Source organism: Physeter macrocephalus, chromosome 10 (genome assembly GCF_002837175.3).
Source record: "Physeter macrocephalus isolate SW-GA chromosome 10, ASM283717v5, whole genome shotgun sequence".
Taxonomy (NCBI): domain Eukaryota; kingdom Metazoa; phylum Chordata; class Mammalia; order Artiodactyla; family Physeteridae; genus Physeter; species Physeter macrocephalus.
Window position 1 is genome coordinate 54,246,736 of NC_041223.1, and position 21,934 is coordinate 54,268,669.

The following is a 21,934-nucleotide window of genomic DNA, read 5'->3' on the forward strand; positions in this document are numbered from 1 at the left end:
GTGTGGGATCCTCCCGGACCGGGGCACGAACCTGTGTCCCCTGCATCAGCAGGAGGACTCTCAAACACAGCGCCACCAGGGAAGCCCTACATTTTTAAAAAATTCATTTATTTATTTATTTTTGGCTGCGTTGGGTCTTTGTTGCTGTGCGCGGGCTTTCTCTAGTTGCGGTGAGCGGGGGCTACTCTTCGTTGCGGTGCGCAGGCTTCTCATTGTGGTGGCTTCTCTTGTAGAGGAGCATGGGCTCTAGGTGCACGGGCTTCAGTAGTTGCAGCACGCGGGCTCAGTAGTTGTGGCTCGTGGGCTCTAGAGCACGGGCTCAGTAGTTGTGGCATACAGGCTTAGTTGCTCTGCGGCATGTGGGATCTTCCCGGACCAGGGATTGAACCTATGTCCCTGCATTGGCAGGAGGATTCTTAACCACTGCACCACCAGGGAAGTCCCCAGCCTATCTTTTAACATGCTTTTTACTTAAGCATCTGTCACTTGGTCACCTGCATTAGAAGAGGAGTGGGTGGGGAGGACTTGAACCATCAGGCACTACTAATGCACAATAAAGGACCAATCGGACCATTTAGAAATTGTGATAACTTTATATATGTCAATTTGGCTTCCCCAACTACATATTAAGTAAAGGAGAGTCCGTGTACTTGTTTTATATTTCGTTTTTAATTCTCTACAGCTCCCAGTACTCAATTAGGTACATAATAGGAGTAAATAAACACTTTAATAGATTTAACTCTATGCAGATCCTACAAAGTAAAAACTTAATTGAGTACACTGTTACTTCTATCAGTTGTTTTACTTTTTCTTTTCTTTTCCTTGTCCAGAATTAAACTGGAGTTTCATAATATAAACTATTTGCAAATGGGGGACTTCTTTTAAAGAGGCATTTTTCATGTAGCCACCTTGGACAGATGAGATGGATTTGAAATAGAACAGAATTTACCTGTAATCATATTACATTTACTAAATTCCTGTGATGTCCCAGTCCTGGATATGCGTTCTTAGTGATTCTTCCTAAGAATTAGATAAACATTATCAACTTTAAAAATGAGGAAAAGAGCTTACAGGGCTAGTAAGAGATGGGACCAGGATTTGATCCTAGATCTCTGATTCTAAAGTCAGTGTATTTTCCAGTACATCTGGAGGCTGTTAACTCTGGCTACATATGAGAATCATCTGGGAGTTTCCAAAAAATACAGTTCCAGGGAATCTGAAATAACTGGTCTGGAGTGGGTCCTTGACATCAGTATTTTTTTTAAAGTTTCTCAGGTGGTCCAGGTAGGCAGCTAAAGCTGAGAAATGTTGCATTATATATTGCATCTCCAGTGACCACTGGTGCCCCACCCACCTTTTTAAGCTTTTGTTATTTGTCTATGAATAATTATTAATAAAATTTTCTCATTTACAGTTTCTCATCAGAAGCATGAGGAATTTGTATTAGAATAAAGGTAGAGTATCCTGCATAATAAACATTGCAAAGATAATAGTGACTATAATGGAGTATCTTTTTCTCCATTGGTCTTTCAAAAGTTAAGATAGATTTTTGTTTTTGTCTTATGACTTTGGAGTGCTCTGAGTGAAGTAAAAATGGGCTTGATTACATGTTAAATTTGTTTCTGGCCCTCTGAATTTAGGAAAGTGATAAACTGTAACTTAACCTGAGAGGAAAAATATTTTCTCAATTTACAGTAGTTTTGAAAGGTAACGAGTCAGGTAATCTGGTTAAAAATCTATAGGTGATTTACACAGGAATACATTTAGTTAATTAGCGCTGGCCTGCCACTGGCTATAGCTCTTTAAATCTCTTTTTGGCAAACAAGCTACTTTAAAAGTTGTCTTTTAGAGTCAGTGAAGACTTGAATATAATTGAAGGTCATTCTTCCTTTTTTTAATTTTTAACATGAGCACATAGAATAAGCTGGGGGTTTTTTACATTATGATTTTTTTTGAATTTTGAATCCCTTTTATGTTGTTACTGGCCCAATTTGAAAATAAATATGAAGTAAATGTTTCTTAATTGGTTGAAATACAGTAATTGAATTCTGTCTATTAAAATAAAGTCAACTACTGGGATTGACTCTTGGAATGCATTTTAATTGGGGGAGAGAGACAGTAACTAAACACGTAAATAGGGTAATTTCAAAGAACGGTAAGTGTTTAGAAGAAAACAGAATAATACTTTAGATAGAATTATGAGGAAATTCTCCCCTGAGGAGGTGACACTTCTGTTGAGACTTGGATGATGACAAAAAAGCAGCTACGTGATGATTAGAAAAGTGGGGGATTCCAAGCCTCTAACTGTGATATGGGGATAAGCTTGGTGTTTTCTAGGGACAGAAAAGAAAAATAGTGTGATTTGGAGCTTTAGTAAGTAAGCAGATTGGTAGGCAGCGAGATCTCAGAGGGATGCAGGAACCATTGCATTCCAAGGGAGTGGGAGGGGGCTGAAAGGAACCAGCTTCCTGGGAAGGAAGCATTTCATTACCAACATTATGGTTGCTTGCATGAAGCGTTTGAGTGGGGCGCAGTCTGCCCCATTTGTAGCTAGTAAGGAGATGCAATGGATTTTTTCTTTTAATAATGATTCTAGTACTTCACTTCAAATAATCGTATTGTTAAAGTACATTATAAAGCATTATTCCTTATGGCCCATTAGAAAAATGTTTGGAAATTTATTCATTCATGGTATGATTCAATTTATGTGTTTATTTTTTGTTTTTTGCGGTACGCGGGCCTCTCACTGTTGTGGCCTCTCCTGCTGCGGAGCACAGGCTCTGGACAGGCAGGCCCAGCGGCCATGGCTCACGGGCCCAGCCGCTCAGTGGCATGTGGGATCTTCCCGGACTGGGGCATGAACCCGTGTCCCCTGCATCGGCAGGCGGACTCTCAACAACTGCGCCACCAGGGAAGCCCTCAATTTATGTTTTAAAAGAGCATTCTGGATGCTATGTATTATGGATACAAGTGGAAGGGCAGAGACCAATTAGGAGGCTGTCACAGTGGTTCAGATGAGAGTTGATAGTAGTTTAGATGAAAGTTGTAGCAGTGAATACAGAGAGAATTGCACTGTAAAAATATATATTGACTCCTCTCCTTGATGCCAGTTTTCTAGACTGTGTGTTACAGCATCTTTAATGTATTCCAAGAGTGAATCCCAATAATTGACTTTATTTTAATAGACAGCACTTCTTTTTTAGGGCAGAGGAGTATGGTAGTTCCTCCTTATTCATGGTTTCATTTTCCACAGTTTCAGTTTCCTGTGGGCATACATGGTCTGAAGATATTAAATGAAAAATTCCAGAAATCAATAATTCACAAGTTTTAAATCGTGCACTGTTCTGAGTAGCATCATGAAATCTTGCTCTGTCTCACCTCAGCATGTGAAGTATAGGGGATGATTCCAGTATATCCACACTGTATGTGCCACCCTCCTGTTAGTCACGTGGTAGCCGTCTCAATTATCACATCAACTGTTGTGGTATTGCTGGGCTTGTGTTCAAGTAACCCTTATTTTACTTAATAATGGCCCCAAAATGTTAGTGATGCTGGCAATCGGGATAGTCTCTTACTGTGCCTAATTTATAAATTAAACTTTATTACAGGTATGTAAGTATAGGAAAAAACACAGTATGTATAGGATTCGGTACTATCCACTGTTTCAGGCATCCACTGGAGGTCTTGGAACGTATCCCCCATGGATAAGGGGAGACTACTATAAATGTCTTCTCTCAGTTTATTCTGAGACAGTGATGCTCCAGGTCAAAGATTTCCTCAGATCCAGGTTTTATTGCTCCTTTGATTCACTCAAACAACAAATTCCCCAGGGTACCATCCTATTGCCAAGATGAGTGTTTACGAACAGGATTAAGGATTGACCTTCTCCTGGTTTGGTTCTCCTCTCAGCCTTAATACAGAGGCCAGCCTGCTGGTCCTGCCTACTTCTGTCTTCATGACAAATTTTCAGGGGTCCTTGAAGCATTTTCAAGACTTCTTTGAAGATATATCACAGTAACTTTAAACCTCAAACAGAAGTTCTCATGGAAATGTGTGGGTGTAGTTCTGTTAAGAAGCATCCAAGCACCAGTGGACTTGCTGCCGTACAGAGAATGCTCCCTTTCCTGGGTCAGCCCTAACTGTCCTGTTAACATATGACTCAGAGGACAAATGAGTTTGAAAATACAGGTCACATATTTAACACACCTGTGTTTGGTACCTACCAGTAATTACTGGTTTTTTCCCCTCCTATTTTGCTTCACAAAGATGTTCACTCTATTACATGTTAAGAAATTAATTCAAATAGGTCTGTACTTGGATATGTTTTCTGTTATAAATTCTGAAAGCCTCTGGTCAAAACACCATGTATATTACATGGCCACCTGTAGTACTGATTTGAATAATACTGTTGATAAACGCAGAATTTTGTGAGGAGTGTGTTCCCTTCGGTAGTGATTTTCAGCCATTTGCTTTTCTCTTTAAAGAAAAGCTTAAAGCCTGTGTTTTATGGGGCATCATGATCTGACACTTATTTAGGGTACTGTAAATCTGTTCTTTTTGACATCACAGACTTAAAGAGCAGGAAGTGGATGGTGTGCATGTGGAAGCCATTTCACCCCTTTCCTATGGTTATATCCCAGCCAGCGATACCACATTACTGAATTGAGGCTGGGTCGCAGTCCCTTAGATGTCCTCCACGTTTCCTGTGGGATCTTGTAGACGAATACATTGTTTGTGGCATTTGAATATTAAAAATTATTTTGCCTTGAGTTCTTAATAAAGCTTAAGTGGAAGAGCAGAAACATCCATTAAGATTGCCACTTTTTTCTGCAGCTTTTTCCATGTGAGGAACAAAGAATACAAATGTAATCAATTTATTTTTCATGCTTCTTAGGAAGATCTTTGGTTTAAAAAAATTTTTTTCTGGATTTTAAAAAAATTTCCAAGACCAATATAAAAGCTTAATTCAGCAGAGAGTGAGAAAAAAAAATAGGTGACCACCAGGATTTTGAGGAATTCTGTTTTTAAGATCTTTAAAAAAAATAGATTGACTTTCTATAGCACAGCTATAGAAAACAGAAGCCAACTTATCAATCATATTCTTAATAGCTCTGGCAAGAAGTATGTTAAGTTACCTTCTTTTCTCCCATTCTTTGTATAAGCTAAGTGACTGCTAGTTTTAATTTTCTTCTACTTAGTAGTTTGTTTTGTTTTAGAATTAGAACTAAATTAATATGAAAGCTGTTGAAATAGATGTACATTTACCTAACTTTACAGTTTAAAAAATGAGCAGCTAAAGACCATTGAGCTTCTTTTACTTGTAGGTACTGTTTTCGTGACCATTGACACAAATAACTAAATTTACAACTTAATTATAATAACTAATAACATAGTTCCAATATTCAAAGTATTGTTTGGTAACAGGTTAATATGTACTTGATTCATTACCATGTAGGAAGTTAGCAATACATCCTTACTCCAATTTTATTTAATTATTGACTGAGGGATAGAAGAGTTCCTGATGTTACAAAACCCAGTGTGAAAGACATTTGGTTATAAACTGAAACTCAGCACTGATTTTCTTTTAATTTCTTTTTTTGTTTTTGTTTTTTTTGTTTTTGCATTACGCGAGCCTCTCACTGTTGTGGCCTCTCCCATTGCGGAGCACAGGCTCCGGACGCGCAGGCTCAGCGGCCATGGCTCACAGGCCTAGCCGCTCCGCGGCCTGTGGGATCTTCCCAGACCGGGGCACGAACCCGTATCCCCTGCATCGGCAGGCAGACTCTCAACCACTGCGCCACCAGGGAAGCCCTTTTAATTTCTTTTATTTGTGTCTTTCTAGTTAATAACTTTGATTTATAAAAGTTAGATTATTCTTGGTTGGAATTTTTTTGGTATTGTTGAGGAAATGCCTATTTTATATAAGAACATAACATTTTTATAAGAAGATAAAGCTAATCTTAATTAATACAGATTTTTATTATGTCTTTATTCCTTTAAAACATAGTTGTATCAGACTAGGTCCAGTCAGGAGATAGAAACCACACAGAGGGTTAAATAGGTTAAGTATTATGTACTGAATGATTAAACTCTGGTAAAAGAGTAACTGAAGATATAAGAAAATCATATCTGGTACCCTAGGGCTAAAGAGGAAGGTCACACTTAAAAGGAGCCCCTTCCCAGGGCTGGGTTTAGAACTCATTGGAGAATGTATATTCCAGCCCATTGGGTTAGTAGAGAAATTCATTATTTTGCCCAGATTGGAGCAGGTCTGCAGTGGCTGGGAAGTCAGGAAAATCTGGAGTGCGGGCCACCAGCAACAAGTGGCACAGGCATGCAGAGGGACTGGCGTCTCTGTGGGAAACTGTAGGCCAGCCACCCATATGGGCCTGCAGAGGAAAGCAGGGTGCTAATTCGGGCAAGGGGCCTTCAGTGTGTGTGTGTGTAGGCAGGAGCCCCTTTCTCCTGCAGTGTCCTTTCAGTACTCTCTACTGAGAAAGCTTAATGTGATTGTCACGCTAGAGATGCTTAAAGAAATTGTGTCCATTATGCCTGTGTATATGTTGAAGGGTGAATTTGGAGCTGAGAGGCAGTAAATTGGTAATGTGCACAGTAATGTTTCTTTTTCCAGTTTACTTTTTTGCAATATAGGTACGTGAAAGCTTTTTACTAATTACCTTTCTGTACTTTTTGTTTGTTTGTGTTTGCTTTCCTTCCTTTAGCCCTATTGGCACTTTAAGTCAGATAATTCTTGGTTGTGGAGAGCTATCCTATGCATTGTGGTATGTTTAGCAGCATCCCTGTCTTTTACCCACTAGATGCTAGTAACACACACATATTGCTGACATCCAAAAATGTCCCCAGACCCACAGGGGAGCAAAATCTTCCCTGGTTAAGGACCACTGCTTTGGCCCATTTTTTCCCCTCTGTTAGAAAGAGTATAAATTTTTCATTTAATAGAGGTTTGCTTGTGGTTTTTAATAAGTTATATTTTGATAGAGAAGGTGTCTTAAATAATTACAAAATTTTATTTTTAGAAGAGGTTTTAGAACTATTTAACTCCTTTTATTTCATCTGTAAGTGAATTAGGGCAGAATTTTCAGTTGATTTGTTTCTAGTCTAGCTATTAAGTTGCAGACCTAGGATTAGAATCCAAAAATTTTAATGAAAAGTTATATATGTAGTATTCTGTTACTCATTGATTCAAGAGCATATGTTGTGCATGCACTGTGGTAGGTGTTAGAGATTTAATGATGAGGCAGTGAGTAAAATTTTAGCAGTGCATGAAGAATCACTTTATTTAGCTATCACATTCCTGCTTGATACTTGAAAGTAGAAAGATACTTTTAAAAAAGCATTGACTGAGTAATTGATTCATACATGAAAGAATTGTGGTTAAAGGAGCTACTCTTAGCGTTAAGATGCAGTTTTGTGGTTGCAACTGTTGAAACGGTTGTGGGCTTTGAATCAGAAGACCAAGAGTCTTGTCTTGGTTCTTAACTAAACTCATAACAAGCTGGACCTTAGTTGTCATCTGTGAAATTGCCCTGGACTGACTGGGTTCTAAATTCCCTATCCTACCAGTTCTATTGTAGTATGTGTCTTTCCCCAGATTGGAGTTGAAAATGAGATTAGAGAAGGCCTAGAGCCTGTCACAGTTCTAAGAAGAAACAACTAAACTTTGTTTTTTATATATAATTATGATGGCTTAAGTAGTATGAATAGATTGCCAGTAAATTGCGTTGAGATGAGTCTAGTAGTAGAGAATATACCAGGCTGACCTGCGATTCTGGAGTATTCATGTACTTTACAGAGATTTGATTCTGAGATGAATTTCTGTGTATAAAAAATATTTTAAGGTAGAAATCTGGGTGAGTTAAAGGCATTAAAAAACAACACACAGAATGGGAAAAAAAATAGTCATGTATTATTTATCAGATTAAGGGGCTTGTATCCAGAATACATAAAGAACTCTTACAATACTCAACAACAAAAAGATAAACAACCCAGTTAAAAAGAGGACAAACGATTTGATAGACATTTCTCCAAAAGAAAATATATAAATGGCTAGGAAACAAATGAAAAGATACTCAGCATAATTAGTCTTTAGGGAAGTGGAAATCAAACCATAAGGGGATACCACTTCATACCCACTAGAATGACTGTAATAAAGAACATGGACAATAATGTGTGGGCAAGGATGTGGACAGATCAGAACCCTCATACATTGTTGGTGGGGATGTAAAATGGTCCAGCCTCTTTGGAAAGCAGTTTGGCAGTTCCTCAAAACATAGTTACCATACGGCAGATAAACAGTTACCGTGTAACTCAGCAGTTCCATTCTTAGGTAATATGCCCAAGAAAATTGAAAATACGCATCCATACAGAAACTTGTACGTGAATGTTCATGGTAGCATTAATCATAATAGCCAAAAAGCAGGAACAGCCCAAATGTCTACAAACTGATGAATGGGTAAGCAAAATGTGGTATCTCCATACAATGACATATTATTTGGTAGTAAAAATGAAGTTATGATGCATGCTACAACATGAATGAACCTTGAAAACATAGTAAGAAAAAACAAATGCAAAAGACCACATTATATGATTCCATTTATATGAAATCTCTGGAATAGAATAGAGATTAGTGATTTCCAGGGGATGGGGGGGGAGGGCATAATTATTAATGGGTACAGGTTTCTTTTGGGGATGATGAAAATGTTCTGAAATTAGATATTGGCAACTCTGAATATGCTAACAACCACTCAGTTAACACTTCAAAAGGGTGAATTTTATGGTATATGAATTATATATCAGGAAAGTGGGGTTTTTTTTTGTTTAAAGCAAGCCTTACATTTTTAAAAAGGAGTTGTTTAATCAGTCTAAGATTAAACTGCAATTGACAGTTATTTCTTAAGTGTCAGTTTCACATTTCTTTCAAAGCCTGTCCTATAATTTTATCTTTTTTCTGTTTAATGTGTACTGTGTTTGGTATTTTTACTTTGTTTCTTTAAACAATTTGTGGTTAAACTTTAGGTCACTTGAAGCTGTGCCTTTATAGTTTAGACAGTAGGAATAGGACCAAGGGAATCGAGACATTCATCTATACCTGATGTTTTTTGCTGTAATAACACTAGTAGTCACAATCTATTTAGGGTTTCTCTTATGAGAAAAAATGTCTATGGAGATATCTAGGAAAAGGAAGCAACAATAATGTAGAAAAAAATTAATTTTATATCTTGCTTTATGTTTAGTTATGGAAAGATAAGTTTAAGAAAAAATAATATAGAAATAATGCCCTTTCAGAAAATTCTATTAGAATGGATGCTTAACAACTTTCATCTCTTCTTATGAGGTATTAAATTATAATGTTCATTTTTAATGAATAATTTATCATTACAGACAGATTTGACCAGTTTTGGGCCATCAATCGGAAACTCATGGAATATCCTGCAGAGGAAAATGGATTTCGTTACATCCCTTTTAGAATATACCAGGTAGGAAGTAACATTTTTAACAATACCAACTTACGAAAGCCTTGGACATCTTACTTCTTGAAGCACTCTAGTCCAAAGTCTTTTCAGGTTGCATAGTAACTGAATAACATTTATTAGGGTTTTCCAGATCTCTTCCTTTTGGTGGCAGTCAAATCAGAGACTGCCCTGTGAAATATGTGACTCATTTAGTTGGTGCTCTTTATTTGCAGATTTTGTAGTTGCAGATTAGCCTGCTTGCTAAAATTTATTTGCAACCTCCAAGTCAGTACTCAACAGTACTACCCTGGACATGTGCAGAGTGATGAAAAATTTGATTTGCCCATGTGCACATTTTCAGTGATGCTGTGCCTTCTTGTTTCTGCTCTCTTGCTGTAAACAAGTGACTTTTCCCAGTCTATTTAGTGCCACGTTCTTCACATTTTTGTGCTTTTTGTTGGTAATTTTGATGTTAAAAATGACTCCCAAGCATAGTGCTGAAGTGCTATCTTTATACAGAAACATACATAAAACAAGATTATGTATTGATGAGTTGAAGACATGTGACCAGAGACTTGCAGTAACCCTTGTAGTCCCCCCTAAGAGCAATGGTCCGGTATTTGTTAATTCAGTGTTTGCAGTAACTTTATAGAACATAAGTACCACAGATGAGAATTGACTGTATTTGTTTTAGACGATGGGTCCTCAGTGTTGTACAACAAAATAAATAGTAGTGTCTCATTACTGTACACTTTCATGGGGTTAAGAATCTCCATGTTTCTGTAGAGTACTTTAAAACTACCATGTGTTTCCTATATAGCAGTACTGAGTAAATTTTCATTGAATGAATGGTATGCAGAAAGCTAGTTGCCTACGATCATGAAAAAAGCAGTTAAGAATAGGAATTAGAATCACAGTATCACAAACATAGACTCTCATCTAGCAGGCCCTCGATTCAAACTCAAAGAGATTGTGTCATAACTTCCCTCTGTAGCCATTTTTACTATCTCACTGTCTTTACTCTTAGTTACTTCTACAGTTATTTTTTAATCTTTTATAGCGCCATCAGATTAATGTGTGTTCAAAGAGGAAAACAAACTGTCCAATTGAAAAGTAAAAAACAAAAATCCCAATATACTCAAAGAATGTAAAGTTTATATGACTTAAATAAGGTTGCTTCTCATTTATTTCATTAATATAATGGCAAATAGACTATGTTTAGATCATGGATTCATAATATGTACAATAGAAATAAAAAGAAAAATGCCTGATGGAATAAGACCAGATGATCTAATCAGCCACACTCCTCTGCTTCCTTTTTTCAGGAAAGTAAAATTTTAATTCCACAAGTCTTTGTTAAGCACAAATATTACCCGGTGGATTTGGAAGTGCCATAATTTATTTATACTTTATCTTGTATCATGAAGAATCTGAGGCAATTTACAAGAATATATTTTGTATAGTCACAAAATAGAAAAAGTTTGAAATTTAAAATTAGAGCCACCAAAGATATAAAATGGAAACCCAGCATGAAATGACCTATGCTATGAATAAGTGAGATCCTCAAATTTATTAAAATTGACCTATAAATTTGACCCCAAGCTTCCTTGTAGCCAGAGCAAAGGGGAAAGAAATGTGATGAGATATAATTTTGTTTTTCATTTTATATATGATGAAAACTTACTAGGTTATCAGGAAAGCTAACTCTTCTTGGGCACCACCTAGGAAAGAAATTCTCACGTGGCCTCCTTTTGAAGGGACAGGGCAATATCCTTTATACCTTACCTACAGTAAAAATATAATAATAGTTTCAGTGAAGCTGCTTCCTAAAGTGTCACTCAGTGATAGCTAAAGACAATGTGTCATAAGCCATGGATCATCCACAGTATAATAAAGACTTGGCGAAGTAATGGGAAGGCTAAGGCAGAATAAAATTTTAGGTTAGAATGTGTTTATCAAATAAGAAGGAAAGTAATTGATGGAGCAAGGCAATTGAGGATTGGGATTAACCAGTAAAGTTTTTAGCGGAAGAGAAGAGAGGTTTGCAGAGACCTGTTAAGGAAAAGGAAGGGAAACATTGTTGCTGCTCACATGAGAGAGTCTCAGTCTTCTCTGTACAGGCAGCAGAGCGGTAGAACAGTTTCGGCAACTGTTATGTTAAACAGTGGGCAAAATAGGACAGTTCCTATATCTGCATAAAATAATGTGAGAAAGGTGGCAGGAAGCCTAGTTGTATGGAGAGAGGAAATGTCTCACGTTACATGAATTGGTACTGACCACCTAGGTATTCCCTAAGAGAACTTCAGGAGTGATTTTACAGAACTAGATTCAGTAGTGATATGCTTTAGTTATTCCACTGAGAAAAGCCAAAATTGAGTGAGATTTTACAGACTAAGTATAGTACTTATAGTGGGTAGGATCCTTTATGTGGTCTGTAAATCTCATAGGGAGAGGCTGTGTCTTCACCATCACTGACGTAGATATTGGTGATTAAAATACAGATTAAAAACAGTGACAGGTTATTACAGAATTTTAGAGTGGTCCTGAAGTTTTCTGAGTAGATTTCTTTTTTTTTTTTTTTAATGCAGCAGCCCACTTTGGGGTTGAACTTGGAATGGGTGGGTAGGTGGGGATAAGTGAGATTGACTCAGGTGGCTTGACTGTGTCTTCCTGGGGAACAGTGGTTATAGCATCACATATTTATGGAAATTCTAAAGCACAGTTTGAAAATCTCTTTATCTAGGCCTGGACAGGTTCAGTGATTTGCCCAAGTTAGGTAATTCTTGATCTAACTAGCACTGTGGATACACTAATACACTCAACATGCTAGTGATATCTTTGAAGGCAAGGTTATTTTCTTTTGTTTGTTTGGGTTTTTTTTGTTTTTTCCTTTTTAAAGCTGTGTAGTAGGATTTAGCACAGTGTTGCTTACACTGTAGGTGCTTCACAAGTACTTACTTCGTTGAATCTTGGAATAGTAAAAGCACCAAAGATCACATAATTCTGAAGCTGAAAAAATGACTTTATAGTTCAAATAATCCAAAACTGAAAGAACTGACTGGCTTTAACAAGGATAGTGCTGTTGTAGTAGTTGAAGAAAAAACACTTTTAAAATTAATTCAAATGGTGGGAGAATAGTAGGAGCAAGTGGAAAAGAGCTGTTGGAAGGGTTGCATCCAAAAACAGTGTATGATAGATCAAGATCACAGTTTTGCCTTATTCACCTAGTCTGACAATTTGTGACTTCATGTAAACCTCTCTGAGCTCGCCAAGTTGTCAAATATTTGAGACATAAAGGCCAAAGCAGTTTCCCTTGAAAAACAGTTAGGTTTCCTACTAAGAGCACTGCACTAGAAGGGAGGCCTCTAAGGCTCTGTGGGAGGTGTGACTCTGACTAGTTGTGTGTCCACAGGCACTTACTGTCTTGCTGGGCCTTCGTTTCCTCATCCACAAAATGAAAAGGGCATGACTGAGTGAATTTATACATCTGGTCGGAATTGTTCTTTAAAGAAGCCATATTACAGGTTTATCTAATTATTCCAATGATATTCTTTTTCAAACACTTTATACTCCTGATTTCAGAGCAGATTTATTATTTTTACAGTAAGCACAGTTCTTTCCTTTATGGCAATATTTACCATTCTTTTCTGGGGAAAATTGTCAGATGTATCCATACCTGTTACTGTCATATCGTAACATAAAAGGATTTAGAGAGAGAATGTGAGAGAGAGAGGGAAAGAGAATGTGTATGTGTGAGAGAGAATGGTTTTCATAGTTCTATAATTAGATAGAAAGTGGGAAGCTAGAGAATTCTCAAAATTTGCTTGACAAAACCTGGCTGCCAGGTGGTGACTGTTAGGGCAGAGCTTGCTGCCTGATCTTTCCTCTTTCAAGACAGTGGCAGCTTTTCCTCAAACAGGGAGAGACAGAGCCTCAGGGTTTTTTGTTTTTAATTTATTTATCTATTTTTGGCTGTGTTGGGTCTTCGTTGCTGTGCATAGGCTTTCTCTAGCTGTGGCGAGCGGGGGCTACTCTTCGTTGTGGTGCGCAGGCTTCTCATTGCGGTGGCTTCTCTTGTTGCAGAGCATGGGCTCTAGGCATGCGGGCTTCAGTAATTGTGGTTCGCGGGCTCTAGAGTGCAGACTCAGTAGTTGTGGCGCACGGGCTTAGTTGCTCTGCGGCATGTGGGATCTTCCTGGACCAGGGATCAAACCCATGTCCCCTGCATTGAAAGGCGGATTCTTAACCGCTGCGCCACCAGAGAAGACCCTGAGCCTCACGGTTTTATTGGTTCTGTTTATTGACTTTGCTGTTGGCTTTACCCTTATCTGGTTTGGTTCTTACTTGAACTTGATTAAAATTTTAGATGTGAGATGCATAAGTAAATATAAAAATTTAGGAATTTTAGTTTTTGCCCATTGTCCATTCTCTGGCTTTTTCCATTTCCCTATTTTGTATTTTTGAATCTTCATTCATGCCTTGACCAAAGGAGGATGGGATCTGCTTTCTGTTTTCCTTAATTATATGATCTAAAGGTAATACCATATTTCTGCTGTTGACTCCTTTACAGCTGATTAGTTTGTGTGGTTGGGATAGTCTATTGATTAAGTGTAGCTTTTACTTATGTGGCATTTTGATTAATCTGTACTTTTCATTTCTTTAATATTCTAGATACAGATCTCTGTACTATTTGAGACCTTAAATTAGTAAGTAAATTTAAATAAAACCTGAAAATCCAGGTTTATTAGTAAGACAAATAAAGGGCATAATTTTGCTGAACTTTTTTTCTTTGCAGCGTTCTAATAGAATTCCTGTATAGCAGCGGGTAAAAAGGATAGGACAGCGAGCATGCTTCAGTGAGGCCCATTTTATCTTTGGAAGCCTCAAAACCATCTTAGGATGTAGGGATCATTATCTGATTTTACACGTCAGGAAACTGAAGCTGAGGAATTTTAAATCACTTGCTCAGGGGCACACATATGAAATGTGGAACAACTAGTATCCAGACATAGGTGAGACTTACAAAGAAAATATAATTTTATTTATAAAAATTAAGTTTACAGAATTTTCAAGACATAAGTATCACATAAAGTGAAGTCCACTTTGACCAAACCTAGAAAATCTCTAACTGGTGATATTCTGTAAAGGTTGACTTTTATACAGATTGTTGGAAAACTTTAGTTCTTTTTCTCTGTAATTTGATTACCACGGGCTCAAAATGACTATAAATCCAATGACAGAATTTTAGTGGTAAAAGTAAAATAGGTCCAAAAGTAGTTTAGAGATCCATTGCAGACCAAAATGTGTCATTTCTGTCATTTACATAACAGTTGACTTTAGCGTGTGTTTCAGGTCTGTGTTCCTGAAATCCAGGTGCTTCATATTAGCCAGTATGCTAGAGATGAGGTTAATGGCAGGAAGTGCTTCAAAAATGTAACTAAAATGTTATTGAGACAAGCACATGTAAACAGATGTGATTAATGAGGATATCTGTTAAAAAAGACTTGTAAAGTGACTGTGAAGTCCTTAGGCATTGGTATTTAGGTTGTATAATAAAAATTAGGCACATAATTTCTGTTTTTCAAGAAGCAATGGATTCATAAGTGTTATCCTGCCAATATGCTACATGTAAGAAAAGGTTGTCTCATTCATTCATTCAAGTTCATTTGTTCACAAACATTGTATGCTATGCCTTATACTGTGCACAGGGGATGCAAGTGGTTATTAATATGGTACATCATCCTTTAAAAGTTTATAATCTAGAGGTGGAAAGAAATTAATCAAATAAGTATACAAACAAATTTTAAATCACAACTGTGATTGGTGCTGTGAAGGAGAGGTATACAGTGCAATAAAGCCTAATTCCTCTAAGGGAAATTTGATCTAGCTTAGTAGGGCAGAGAAGGCTTCTTTGATGAAAGTGTCATGTCTTTTGAGGTCTGACAAGTGGATAGAATTAAGGTAGGCAAAGAGTCATGAGAGGACCTTTGAAGGCAGAGGGGACATTGTAAGTATAAGGACAGCCTGTTGGTCTTGAGCACAGAGTGGGGGCAAAATAAATATTTTGCTTATTTTTCTTTTGGGTTATTTATCTGACTTTACAAAAATTATTATTTATTTATTTTTTGTGGTACATGGGCCTCTCACTGTTGTGGCCTCTCCCGTTGCGGAGCACAGGCTCCGGACGCGCAGGCTCAGCGACCACGGCTCACGGGCCCAGCCACTCCACGGCATGTGGGATCTTCCCAGACCGGGGCACGAACCTGTGTCCCCTGCATCAGCAGGCGGACTCTCAACCACTGCGCCACCAGGGAAGCCCCCCAAAATTATATTTATAGATATTAACCATTTTTCTATCAAACACTTTGTAAAAAATAATCACAACTATAAAATTTGTCTTGATTTTTTATGGTATCTTTCTGTAAAAAATGTTTACAAACCATTCCATTGGTTTATTTGTATTTTCTTAAAACAGTATTATTTTTATTTGATTTTATTCTTCTGATATCTGCTGGGGCAATTCACCCCTTACCTTTTTTTCAGTCTTTTCATGTTTAATAAGTGGAAATACATTTCTGTTTTAATTTTGGTAGAATTTACCTTTTTATATCATTAAATCTTCCTACCTGAGAACATGGTACATCGTTTTTGTTTGTTTGTTTTTGTTTTTGGCTGCATTGGGTCTTCATTGCAGCGTGCGGGCTTCTAATTGTGGTGGCTCCTCTTGTTGTGGAGCATGGGCTCTAGGCGCGCAGGCTTCAGTAGTTGTGGCTTGTGGGCTCTAGAGGGCAGGCTCAGTAGTTGTGGTGCACGGGCTTAGCTGCTCTGCGGCATGTGGGATCTTCCCGGACCAGGGCTCGAACCCATGACCCCTGCATAGGCAGGTGGATTCTTAACCACTGCGCCACCAGGGAAGCCCAGGTACATCTTTCTTATTCAGATTTTGTTTTATGTTCTCAAATAGGCCCTGTGCCTTTCTTTTTAATTTATTTCTAGGTGTTTTTTAGATTTTTTTTTCTTTATTTCATTTACATTTCTAGATATTTATTTATGGCATCAACCAAAAAAACAACACCTCTTTCTGTCATTTTTATCAGCCATTTCTTGTTTGCTTTATCACATTGCTAGTATTGCATTGCCAAGACAGTACTGAATAATAAACGTTACTAGCAGGATTCAGCCTTTTTTCCCAGCTTTTTCCTTAGCCTTTGGGGATCCATAGGCTCATTGGTCCTTAGGCTCATGTCCACCCAGAGGGGAGAATATTGCAGAGGGTTTTGTAGCTCCTCCATGTAGGTCCACCCTGCCTATTCACCCCAATAGGTGCTTTAGCTCAGGAGAGCCACTGTGTTGGGTATGAGATAGATTTGGGAGTAGAAGGGAGAGGGGGAAGTGTTAAGCTTCTATGCTCCCAGAATCCTCTCCAGGTACAGCTGTTATGCTGTTTTTTCATGTAAAGAATTATATGGCAGTAATCCTTTGGGCAAGGTGTCTAATACTTAATTCACACCCTAGCTGTGGCGGTACATGCTACAATGAATATTAAGACATCTGTGCTTCAAAACAGGATTTGTATCTCATATGTAAAGACAAGAAAGTACAGAATGGATGCTCAGTTCTCAAAATAACTTCACTTCTGATCCAAGTGAAGATAACAGTTATAAAATGATAAATAACTTGCAAGTTGAAGGCATATCATTCATTTTCACCTTTCTATATATAAATTTAAGGTCAGCTTATGAAGTTAATTTCTTTCCAGAGTATTTTTTTTCTCTTTTTTTTTTAATAGATCTTTATTGGAGTATAATTGCTTCACATTACCATGTTAATTTCTGTTGCACAACAAAGCGAATCAACCATAAGCATACACATGTCCCCATATCCCCTCCCTCTTGAGCTTCCCTCCCATCCTCCCCTATCCCACCCCCCTAGGTCATCGCAAAGCACCGAGCTGATCTCCCTGTGCTGTGCTGCTGCTTCCCACCAGCCAGCTATTTTACATTCGGTAGTGTATGTATGTCCATGCTACTCTCACTTTGCCCCAACTTTGCCCTCCCACCCCATGTCATCAAGTCCATTTTCTATGTCTACCTCTTTATTCCTGCCCTGCAACTAGGTTCATCAGTACCGTTTTTTTGTTTGTTTTAGATTCCATATATATGTGTTAGCATACGGTATTTTTCTCTTTCTGACTTACTTCACTCTGTGTGACAGATTCTAGGTCCATCCACCTCACTACAAATAACTCAATTTCGTTTCTTTTTATGGCTGAGTAATATTCCATTGTATTTATGTGCCACATCTTCTTTATCCATTCATGTGTCGATGGACATTTAGGTTGGTCAAAGTATTTTAAACATTTATTAAACAGCTAAGGAGAATTCCTTCTTTAGTAAACGCAGAGAAGAAGTTGAGCCTCTGTACTGTGCTTATATCTTTGTGTTCATCACAATGCCATACACATAATAGGTGCTCACTAAATACACAAACTATATAACAAACTAAGGAAGGTCTCATTATCTATGAAGGTGGTGGTCATTCTGGTCTCATAATAAATTAGACGGTAACATTCATACCATACATTTTTACTACAGAATTCTGGGCTGGATTTTCTGTTGAGTAAACTGTCATTCTCTACTATTGCCCTAAAGTAGAACAGAGCTATATGAGATATATAATAATAATAAATCCTATTTGTTTAGCACTTTATATTTTGTAAAATACCTTCACACTACCTCATTTGATCTTCACAACAGCTTTGTGTGGACAGAACAAATACTATTGTCTTTTTTTAAGGTGGAAGTTAATGACCAGATAAAAGACACAAAGCTAGTGAGCAGTGGAGCAGCGACTAGAGTGCAAATCTATCTCTGTGTAGTATATACATGTGCCCATATTATAAAGGGATATCTTTTTTGCAAGAAGATGAATGTTTATTGAGACTTTAGCAGTTGGATATGAGATTAATGTTTTACAGGCATAGGTTGGTTCAATTAATGAAGAATTAATTTGGAGGATGATTTGAGTTTTAAAGGATTAAAGAAATAGAGTCCAGGGCTTCCCTGGTGGCGCAGTGGTTGAGGGTCCGCCTGCCAATGCAGGGGACGCGGGTTCGTGACCCGGTCCGGGGGGATTCCGGGGGGATCCCGTGTGCTGCGGAGCCGCTGAGCCTGCGCGTCCAGAGCCTGTGCTCCGCGACGGGAGAGGCCACGGCAGTGAGAGGCCCGCGTACCGCAAAAAAAAAAAGAAGAGAGAGAGTCCAGCATTCTTTTCTTTTTGCATTTGTTGCCTTTGCTTTTGGAGTCAGATCCAAAAAATTATTTGCAAGACCATGTCAGGGAGCTTACCACTTTTCTTACCATTTACTGATATCAATAAGCTTACTGTTTTCTTCTAAGAGTTTTATGGTTTCAGGTCTTACATTCAAGTCTTTAATCCATTTTGAGTTAATTTTTGTGAATGGTATAAGATAGTGGTCCAGTTTCATTCTTTTGCATATGGCTATTCAGTTTTCCCAACACCATTTATTGAAGAGATTATCCTTTTCCCATTGTATATTCTTGGTTCCTTTGTCATAAATTAATTGACCATATATATACCTGTGGGTTTATTTCTGGGCTCTCTATTCTATTCCATTGTTCTATGTGTCTGATTTTCTGCCAGTACTATATTGTTTTGATTACCATAGCTTTGTTATACAGTTTTAAGTCAGGGGATGTGATGCCTCCAGCTTTGTTCTTCTTAAGATTGCTTTGGCTATGCAGGGACTTTTGTGGTTCCATATCACAAAATTTTAGGATCAAATATTCTAGTGGGTTATTTTTTTGAGATATAATTCACATCCATAAAATTCACCCCTTTAAAGTGTACAGTTTTAGTATTTCACAGTTGTACAGCCATCACCACTATCTAATTTCAAAACATTTTCATCACCTCAAAAAGAAACTCCATACCCATTAGTAGTCACTTCTCTTCCCTCCTCTCCCTGGCCCCTGGCAACTACTAATTTACTTTCTGTTTCTGTGGATGTGCTATATGGACATATAAATGGAATCATATCACCCATTAGTAGTCACTTCTCTTCCCTCCTCCCCCTGGCAACTACTAATTTACTTTCTGTTTCTGTGGATGTGCTACATGGACGTATAAATGGAATCACATCATGTGTGTCTTTTTGTGTCTGCCTTCTTTCATGTGGCATAATATTTTCAAGGTTTCATCTGTCTTGTAGCATGTAGTACCTCATCCTTTTTTTAACTAAGTAACATTCCATTGTATGGATACATCACATTTTGTTTAACCATTCATCGGGTTGATGAATATTTGGGTGGTTTCCACTTTAGGGCTGTTATGAAGAAAGCTCCCATGAACATTTATGTACAAATTTGGGTGTGGGCATATGTTTTCACTTTTCCTGAGTATATACCTAGGAGTGGAACTGGTGGGTCATATGATAACTCCACGTTGAGCCTTTTGAGGAACTGCCATATTGTTTTCCAAATCGGTTGCACCATTTTACATTCCCACCAGCGATGAATGAGGGTTTCAGTTTCTCTGCCAACACTTGTTATTGTACATCGTTTTGATTAGTTATCCTAAGTGGATATGAAGGGGTATTTCATTATGATTTTGATTTGCATTTCCCTAATGAGTAATGATGTTGAGCGTCTTTTTATGTGCTTACTGACGGTTTGTATATCTTCTTAGGAAAAATGTCTCTTCTTTGCTTATTTTTAAATTGCGTTGTCTTTTCATTGTTGAGTTGTAAAAATTCTTTATATATTCTGGATCCTAGACCTTTACTGTATATATGCTTTATAAATAGTTACTTCTGTGGGCTATCTTTTTACTTTCGTGGTCATGGCCTTTGAAACACAAAAGTTTTTAGTTCTGATCAAGTCCAGTTCTTTTTGTTGTTGTTGTTGTTGTTGTTACTTATGCTTTTATGTTATCATATCTAAGAAAACCTTGCCTAATACGGAGTGATGAAGATTTCCTCTTATGTTTTCTTCTAAAGTTTTATAGTTTTGGTTCTTTCATTTAGGTGTTTGATCCATTTTGAGTTAATTTTTTGTATATGGTGCAAGGTAAAGGGGTCCAACTTCATTCTTTTGTATGTAGATATTCCAGTTCTCCCAGCATGATTTGTTGAAGACTTCTCTTTCTCTCTTTGCATTGTCTTAGCACTCTTGTTGAAAATTAGTTGTCCACAATGTGTGGATTTGTATCTAGAGTCTCAATTCTATTCCACTGATTATATGTCTATTCTTGAATTCTGTAGCTTTGTGTAGTAAGTTTTGAAATCAAGAGGTATGAGTCCTCCATCTTTGTTCTTTTTTTTCAAGATTATTTTGGCTATTCTGGATCTTTTGCATTTCCATATGAATACTAGGATCAGCTTGTCAGTTTCTACCAAAAAACAATTGGAATTTTGATAGGAATTGTATTCAAGATGTAGATCAATTTCTGGAGTATTGCTATCTTTTTTTTCTTTTTGGCTGCACCACGCAGCTTGCAGGATCTTAGTTCCCCGACCAGGGATCGAACCTGGGCCCACAGCAGTGAAAGCCCATGTCCTAACCACTGGACTGCCAGGGAATTCCCTGGAGTATTGCTATCTTAACAAACAATATTAAGTCTTCCAATCAGTGAACACAGGATTTTTTCCCATATATGTAGGTCTTCAATGATGTTTTGTAGTTTTCAGTGTACAAGTTGCCCACTTCTTTTGTTAAATTTATTCCTATGTAACTTTTTCTTTTTGATCCAGTTTTTATTATCATTTCTGGACTTTTTAGTGCTAATGTGTATAAATAGTATTGATTCTTTTGTATATTGATCTTGTATCCAGTAGCCTCATTGAACTTGTTTCTTCTAACAGTTTTGGGGGGTATTTTTGTTTTTTTTTTTTTTTGCTGCTTCCTTAGAATTTTCCATATAGAAGGTCATGTCACGACAAATGGAGATAGTTTTACTTCTCCCTTTCCAGTTCGAATGCCTTCTACTTCTTTTTCCTGCTTCATTTCCCTGACTAGAAGAACCTCCAGTACAGAGTCAAAATAAAAGTGGCAAAAGCAGACATCCTTGTTTTATTCCTGATCTTAAGGGGGAAGAAAGCTTACAGTCTTTCATTATTGAGTATGATGTTAGCTTGTAAGTTTCTCTTATATGCCCTTTATAAGATTGAGTTCCCTATATTTTGTTGAGTATTTTTTTTCATGAAAGGGTGTTGGATTTTGTCAGGTGCTTTTTCTGTGTCTGTTCAGGTTCTTATGTGGGTTTTTCCCCTTTATTCTATTAATATGATGTATTGCATTGCTTGATTTTCTTTGTTGAACCAACCTCATATTTCTGGGATAGATACCAGTCAGTCAGATTATATAACATATGTAGCTGGGTTTGGTTTGCTGGTTTCTTTCTTTTCTTTTTTAAAATGTATTTACTTTTTTAAATTTTTGGCT

The 21,934-nt window shown here is 37.4% G+C and overlaps 1 protein-coding gene across 5 annotated transcripts in view; it reads left to right on the forward strand.

Annotated features, from left to right (window-relative positions):
• ATG5 (autophagy related 5) overlaps positions 1-21,934 on the forward strand; it is a 124,558-nt gene that overhangs the window by 55,172 nt on the left and 47,452 nt on the right. For 4 of the 5 annotated variants that reach the window (XM_028494610.2, XM_028494608.2, XM_007103506.4 and 1 more), the window contains exon 6: positions 9,403-9,497. In XM_028494610.2, coding sequence (XP_028350411.1) covers positions 9,403-9,497 — 95 coding nt within the window. The remainder of the gene's footprint in view (positions 1-9,402; positions 9,498-21,934) is intronic. The other variant, XM_024115566.3, reaches the window with a different exon arrangement.